Source organism: Desmodus rotundus, chromosome 5 (genome assembly GCF_022682495.2).
Source record: "Desmodus rotundus isolate HL8 chromosome 5, HLdesRot8A.1, whole genome shotgun sequence".
Lineage (NCBI taxonomy): Eukaryota > Metazoa > Chordata > Mammalia > Chiroptera > Phyllostomidae > Desmodus > Desmodus rotundus.
Window position 1 is genome coordinate 78989697 of NC_071391.1, and position 8327 is coordinate 78998023.

An 8327-nucleotide genomic window follows, 5' to 3' on the forward strand; every position below is an offset into this window, starting at 1 on the left:
GTGAAATCTTTTTCTTTTTTCTTAAAACTTTTTTCTCGGATAAATCTTCTTGGGAAAAAAGAAGAGTGAAAAACATTTCCTTACTCTCTTGCTATAACCACTGATGACACTAATGTGTTACTGATAACAGAATTAGAATGAAACTATATAGTTTCCTGTTTATTCCATTCTTAATCTAAGCATTATTAAGTAATCTTTTTAAGTTACTTCACAATTTTTAAAAAATTGTAAAAAAACATAACATAAATTTAACCATCTTAACCATTTTAAGTATACAGTTCAGTAGTGTTAAACATATTCACACTTTGTGCAACAAATCTCTATACTTTTTTCATTTTGCAAAATTGACATTATATACCCTTTTAACAACTTTCCATTTTCCTCTTCCATCAGTCCTTTGGTAAAACATAACTTCTAATGGCTGTCAAATATTCCATCACATGGATGTATCATATTTTATTTAGCAATTACATTATAGTTGTTTATTTAGATTTACTGTAATGCACGATTATAATGCTGCAAGAATATCCTCGTACATGAAGTTCTTTCACTACATTCTGACCATTATCTCAGAACAGATACCTAGAAATCAGCTTACCAGATTAAAGGGCAAAGACACTTGTTTAGAATGACATTTACAAATGAGATTTTCCTAACTGTTGAGATTCACTTTTTTTGTACACTAGGCTTGTATATGTTTAAAACTCTTGCTACATTGGACAATTATACTTCCCAGAAACACTTGACCAATTTGTGTTCCATTAGCAGAGGTTCCCAGCAGAGGACTGTCTGGGAGTAACTCATTGTTCCCTTAACAGCTTTGAGTATTACTACTTTAAAAAAATTAGAGATACTTTTTGGATAAAAACTGAAATTTTATTTTGATTTATAGTTCATTAACAGTAAGATTATCAGGATTTCATTTTGGATCACGTAATTTTCTTTTTTCATGTAGAAATTAAATTTCTTACTTTTACATCTTCTTTTCTTTCTAAAGTGCCCCCATTACAACATTATAAAACTACTTCTAACTTCCAGCCAAGATGGAGGGGTAGGTAGATACACTGCCTTTTCGCACAATCAATAGGACAGTAACAAATTTAAAAACAAGAAACAACCAGAACTCCCAGAAGATCGAACTGTGTGGAAGTCTGACAACCAAGGAGTTCAAGAAGATACATTCATCCACACTGGTAGGAGGCGCAGAGATGGGCAGCTGGAAGATATCACAGCAAGGTGGCAGCTGGAGGACTGGGGGAGGCAGTGGCTGGTGGAGTGTGCGGTCCCACAGTTGTGTGCAGATAAACAGAGAGGAACAACTGGGGAATGAGGCAGGCCATGAAACACAGGGTTCCAGTGCAGGGAAATAAAGCCTCAAAACCTGTGACTGAAAAAACTGTGGGGGTTGAGGTGGGAGGAGAAACTCCCAGCCTCACAGGAGAGTTCCTTGGAGAGACCCACAGAGTCCTAGAATACACACAAGCCCACCCACCTGGGAATCAGCACCAGGAGGGCCCAGTTTGCTTGTGGGTAGAGGGGGAGGTGACTGAAAGCAGGCATTGAGCTGAACAAGTGGCATTGTTCTCTCTCGGATCCCTCCCCCACATACAGCATCACAACGCAGGGATATGAGTTGCCCCGCCCTGGAGAATACCTAAGGCTCTGCCTCTTACTATGTAACAGGCACACTGAGGCAAGGGGGGAAAAAAAAAAAGCCCAAATGAAAGAACAGATCAAAGCTCCAGAAAAATTACAACTAAGCAACAAAGAGACAGCTAATCTATCAGATGCACAGTTCAAAACACTGGTAATCAGGATGCTCACAGAAATAGTTGAGTATGGCTGCAAAATACAGAAAGAAGTGAAGGCTATGAAAAGTGAAATAAAGGAAAACGTACAGGAACCAACAGTGAAGGGAAGGAAACTGGGACTCAAATCAACAGTTTGGAGCAGAGGGAAGAAATAAACATTCAACCAGAACAAAATGAAGAAACAAGAATTCAAAAAAAATGAGGAGAGGCTTAGGAACCTCCAGGACAACTTCAAACATTCTGAATCATAGGGGTGCCAGAAGGAGAAGAGAAAGAGCAAGAAACTGAAAACTCTGAACAAATAATGAAGGAGAACTTCCCCAATCTGGCAAAGGAAATTGACTTCCAGGAAGTCCAGGAAGCTTAGAAAGTCCCAAAGAAGATGGACCCAGGGAAGCACACACCAAGCCACATCATAATTACATGACCCAAGATGAAAGATAAGGAGAGAATCTTAACAGCAGCAAGAGAAAAGGAGACAGTTACCTACAAAGGAGTTCCCATAAGACTGTCAGCTGATCTCTCCAAAGAAACCTTGCAGACAAAAAGGGGCTGGAAAGAAGTGTTCCAAGTCAAGAAAGGCAAGGGCCTATATCCAAGATTACTCTATCTAGCAAAGCTTTCATTTAGAATGGAAAGGCAAAGAAAGTGCTTCTCAGATAAGGTAAAGCTAAAGGAGTTCATCATCACCAAGTCCTTATTATATGAAATGTTAAAAGGACTTATCTAAAAAAAATATGAACAGTAAAATGAGAACAAACTCAGCTATCAACAACCAAACCTTAAAAAAAAGAAAAGAAAAACAAAAACAAACTAAGCAAACAACTAGAACAGGAACAGAATCACAGAAATGGAGATCACATGGAGAGTTATCAGTGGGGAAGGGAAGAAGGGCATGGGGGAAACAGTACAGGGAATAAGTAGCATAAATGGTAGGTAAAAATAGGGGGAGGTTAAGAATAGTATAGGACATGTAGAAGCCAAAGAACTTGTATGTATGACCCATGGACATGAACTAAGGGGCAGGGAATGTGGGTAGGAGAGGGTGTGCAGGGCAGAGCGGAATAAAGGGGCGAAAATGAACAACTGTAATAGCATAATCAATAAAATATATTAAAAAATAAAACTACTTTTAGAAAATAAACTATAAAGAAGAAAGTACACCCCATAGTGAAAGACTTTCAATCTGGGTTTAAGAATCTTTTTTTCTGATTCTTAGGGCCCTGGAAGGTCTTTCTAAAACTAAAATAAGTAGTCATAGTTTTTTATTTAGCAGTGGAAGAGGAGGCACTGGGTACTTCTGATAGATTCTTTGTTGCTAAAACAGCGTGCCAGCTGGCTGGACATAAATTGGACATAAATTAGCAAATCTTGACTGGCAACAATTTGAAACCAGGAGGACAAGTTTTAAGAAGTTGCAAAGGTAAGATATGAAAAAGAACGTGGGAAGACAACTGGGCAGAGGGATTCTGGACATTCTACTGAGTTTCACTAATTCCTTCAATCTGCTTTCAAGAGCTCAAAACTTGAAAATTCCAGCGTGCAAAAACTGCTTCCCTTCGGCCTACGGCGCTGACATTTCCTTTGTGTAGGAGTTAGCTGTTTCAAACCCAGCAGGCCCCAGCAATGTAACCCAACAGGATTCTTGTTCTTGAAGACTCAGTACGTGAAGGCACTCCCTGACTGCTGGAATGGTTCAGAGTCAGAGGTGGAGAGACCGTCTGCCACGTGACTCATTGCGTTCATTAACACTTTGGGTGCCAAGCGTTGGGAACCAGCCCGTGCAAGTCACCTGAGGAAGGGCCCTCGCAGTTCATTCAAACATTCATTCATACAATCGTGCATTTTGTTGCGAGTAGTCCCAGCCCTTTGTGTCGGGAAGAAGAAGGGAAGAGGAGGTGACCGAACCGAGGAAGGGCGACACAACACGCCAGGGGAGGGGCACCACGCAGGCGGCCAGCGGCTTCCCGGAATGCGCGGTCCCCCGGGGGCGCGCGGCAGGGGCACGGGAGCGGGCAGCGGGACAAGGGAGGCCCGCGGCTGAACGCTACCTGGGGGCGAGCGAGTGAGGTTTTGGCCTTCCGAGTTGACAGCCTGCACGTAGAAATAGCGGACCGGCAGAACGACGCCGGCCTGTAGCCCGGGGCCCCAAGCCAGGCTCTGCGGAGCACTAACTTGCGCTTCGGGGGCCCCAAGGGCCACAAGCAGGGCGTGCGGCAGCAACAGCAGCAGGGCCCGAGGGAGGCGGCCCATGGTCCCGGGCCGCTGCGGTACAGCTCCGCGGGGGCCAGAAGGGGTGGGCAGCGCCGCGGGAGGGGGCGGGGGCACACCCGGGGCGGGTCTGAGCTCCGCGGTCCGTCGACCCGCCCCCCTCGCGAGGTAGCTAAGCCCTGGTTCAGGGTAGTAATTGGCCTGGCGCTCTGCCTGGGGGTCGGCGACCTCCCGGTCCACTCCTTCCTCAACCTCATGGACCCCATTGAGAACGGGAATCGTAGGTCTAGCAAAGAGAAACCAAGGGTGAGACCCGCACCGCTGATCGCCAAGGCCTTGGCAGGCCTGGCCTTCACCTCGGGTTGCTTGAATTTGTCAACTGCTTATAAGAAACAGTTTTTTCTTTTTTAAATTTATTTTTATTTTAAATTATATTTTATTGATTATGCTATTAAAGTTGTCCCAATTTTTTCCCCTTTGCCGCCCTCTACCCAGCAACCCCCACTCCCTTAGGCAATCCCCGCACCATTCATTGTTCTTGTTCACGGGTCGTGCGTTTAAGTTCCTTGGCTACTACTCCATTTCCTATACTGTACTTTAAAAGAGGCAAACTCGGTAGTGACTTCCTTGGGATGAAAGAACCCAGCACGGAAGAACTTTAATATAGTTTAGGGAAATGCCTTTAGACAGGAGTTTCACTGGTTGTTCACAGTGTTCTTCATACTTTGGAAAGATTTTCAGGAACTCATAGTAAATCAGGAAAACTGCAGGCTAAAGTGTGGCATTACTTGGTATTAATTTCATTGCTAAATTTTATTTTGTAGGGGTGCCTGCATGTTGAAAGCTTTGCTCAGCTCTAGCTATCACGTTAAAAAAATTATTTGGAACACTTTGTTCACATTCTTCTAAAGGCAAACTTTAAAAAGTTTCCAGAGAAATAATCTGAGGGTTAGCTGGTACTGGATAATAAAATATGTCCTAATAAATTTTATAACAGTTGTGGCAACACCCAGTTGTTTTGAAAACACATCAAAGAAGACATAATTGTATGTGAACACTCCTTAAGCAATACTGAATCTGTCCCAACCTGTTTTCTTTCTCATCTTAATCCGTATCTTATAAAGCGTATCTCTTTAGATCAACAAATGCCTGACCAGATTCTTTATCAAAAATCAAATTTGATTTACTTAACATTAATTCAATGTTTACTATGTTTTAGACATTATACTTTGACATTATAGTGTCTACTATAGTGTATACTATAGTGTATAGTATATACACTATAGTGTATACTTTGACATTAAAGTATAGTGTCTCCTGTGGTTTAGTGGACAAGAAAGAGAGGCAGTCTACATAGTAGTAGGTGCTAAAATATGGGTGTCAGGAATTGTGTGGGGTCTGGGATTTTATCCTACTTACAAGCTAACAAGTTAGTGTTTGCTGTTTCACGGATGCTGTCAGAAGACGCCGACTCCTGGGTCAGAGACTGGGAGCTTTGTTAGTCTCTGCACGAGCAGTTCCCAGGGCTGCACGTCGGTTTGTGTTGGATCCCGTGATCCCGTCATGGGTTGAAATGTGTTCCTCTATAACTTGTATGTTGAAGCACTAACCCCAGACCTCAGAATTTGACTGTATTTGAAGACAGGGCTCTAAAGAGATGATTAAGTTTAAAAAAAGCCATTGGGGCAGGCCCTAATCCAATCGAATTGGTGTCCTAGTAAGAATAGGAAAGTTGGGCACACACAGAGACACTGGGATAGTTTGAGCACAGAAGAAAGACATGTGAGCATGCAGTGAGAAGGCAGCTATCTGCAATCCAAGGAGAGATGCCTCAGAAGGAGCCAGTCCTGTACATGACTTGATTTTGGTCTTCCAGCCTCCAGAATTATGAGAAAATCAATTCTGTTGTTTCAGCCACCCAGTCTATAGCATTTTGTTATGGTGGCCCTAGCAAACTAATATACCCCCTAGATCCAGTGAGAACCATGCAAAAGGACTGTCATGGATGCCTGCACTGCAAGAGAAGCACATGGAAATTAGGGGACTACTGCTTTTAGAGTAAAGTGAATTACTGCCCTGTGTTGGTGAGGAGAGCTTATCTCATCCTTCCAGGTTGCTTGCTGCAGACACAAGAGAAATGGCAGGGGTAAAGAGTGGTCAGGGACTTACATTCTTGGCATACCCACAAAAACTTCAGGGATGTTCAGGGCCCATGGCAAACTGCCTGTCCCAACATAAGTACGTCATATGGAGGCCAATTAACCTAATCTTGGCAGAATTTAGAGAGTCTTTCTGAAAGACATGACGTCTGTACTCAAACCTGATAGTCAAATAGGAATCTGCTGCAGGAAGAGGGGAAGAAGGTCTTTCCAGAACAGAAAAGTCACACACAAAACGAAGTAAATGACCCACTTCAAAAGTTTCTGTTCCCTTTCACATTCATCTCTATACTGAGTTCCAATCTCAGACACACAGGACTATGGCCTGTGTGTGACTCTGGAATGTCTACATCCAATATACTTTTATGACTTGCACTGACCCCTGGAATCCTCACGGTAAAGATATGTAAACTTCACAGCTATTAACTGTTCACTAGGTTCATAACATTTCTAAGCCTTTCTAGTAACTGCTTCCCCCTTTTTCTTCCCTTCACAGCCCACAGTTAACAACGAGGCTTTGTAAAACATCACCTTAACCCACGGCCACAGTTGCCTGGCCCAAATTTGGAAACTGTCTCATGCTGAACTAAACAGAATCTTCTCTTTGAGAGTTAAAAACCAAAGTTAAGTGATTGCAATTTGTAACTGACTGTTCTCTTAAACAGAGCAATGTAAACTTTATCATTTATTGCTTTGTAGATGAAATGGAGTTTTCTATATAATGCACTATACAGGCTTGGTACAGTTCATAGTGGCATCTCTGCCCTTGGTTTCAGGGATATCCATGTAGCATCATGATTAATTCCTCTTTTGATATTAGAGAACTGTCTCATTTTCAATGTCATTAATTAATAAAAAATCTTACATGGACTTAGGTGAGCTTAGATCCCATAAAATGCATAAATATCTAATTAATTTCAATAATGTTTATTCAGCACCATATTTGTCATGCATTCTGCAAGTACTGGGGATATAAACGTCCTCTTATTACAGTTCCCAGGGTGAATTTTAGATTGTGAGGCAATTGGTTTAAGTAGTAACTCGCCTTCAGAATCTCATAGTATAGGGGTATTCCCTCCTGAAACCCACCTGCTCATTCGTCAGGCATTCATCCTTGAACCAGTCAGCTGTACTCAAGACTCTTAAGGCCATGGAAGAACCTTGATGCTTCTGCAGTGATCGTGTGGTGGCGGTGTTGGGGGAGGGGCGCCAGTCAGGGAATGGAGTTTCCAGAGAAAAGAAAAAAGCATCTCCTGGGTTGATAATTAAATCAGTATCCACTACACACACCCAACAACATCTCTCGAAGTACTGGGAGGTTACTCCAGACTGTAATGACAACGTAATCTCGAAAGGATGGTTGGGGAAGGATGCTTAGAGGGAAAATTAATGCTAGTATTTCATTAACACATGTTTCCTAAAAGTTTTCATCACAAGGGAAAACATTTTCTTCTTTTTTTGTAACTGTGAAATGATGGATGCTAACTAAATTTATTGAGGTAACCATTTTGCAACATATGTAAGTCATGTTATTATGCTGTACACCTTAACTGATAGTGTTTTATGTCAATCATATCTTAATAAAACTGAAAAAAAACAATGTTTCACAAAATCAAAAACAAATTTTAGTTTTTTTAAAAAGAAAATAACACTAAATATTCCCCCTATAGTAGACCTTTTAAAAGATCATCTTTATTTTTTTATCTGTATACTCACTGATACATTATAAGTGCATAACATAATCACACACACGCGTATATATACATATGGGTGTATTTACAGTTTTTTCTGAGATCATCTTGCTACCCCTCCTGTTTCCTGCTGCTCTTGAACATACCCTCCAACAGCCCCCACCTCCACCCACCCCCACCCCCTGCCACAAAGCAACTGACATGAATAGCCTAGCATGTATCTCTCCATATGTACACATGCAAATGCAGGGTTTTTGGTTAATATTTACAAAAGTGAGATTTTGCTTTTTTTTCTCTCAACAATACTCATGTAAATTCTTCCAAGTCCATTTATATAGTTTTAATTTATTCTTAATGATTTCATATTACATGTGTATGTTCCGTAATATATTCACTCCATCATTTTTTATTAGGTATTCACTTTGTTTCCAGTTTTGGATGCAGACATTTTTATG

At 41.5% G+C, this 8327-nt stretch overlaps 1 protein-coding gene across 2 annotated transcripts in view; it reads right to left on the bottom strand.

The window, feature by feature from the left end:
- LOC112314188 (protein O-glucosyltransferase 3) overlaps positions 1-8327 on the bottom strand; it is a 114595-nt gene that overhangs the window by 20066 nt on the left and 86202 nt on the right. The window contains exon 1 of one of the 2 annotated variants that reach the window (XM_024570908.3): positions 3863-4109. The exons of the other annotated variant lie outside the window; for it this stretch is intronic. Coding sequence (XP_024426676.2) covers positions 3863-4064 — 202 coding nt within the window. The 5' untranslated portion in view covers positions 4065-4109. Of the gene's footprint in view, positions 1-3862; positions 4110-8327 lie in introns of those variants that run through there. 2 annotated transcript variants of the gene reach the window in all.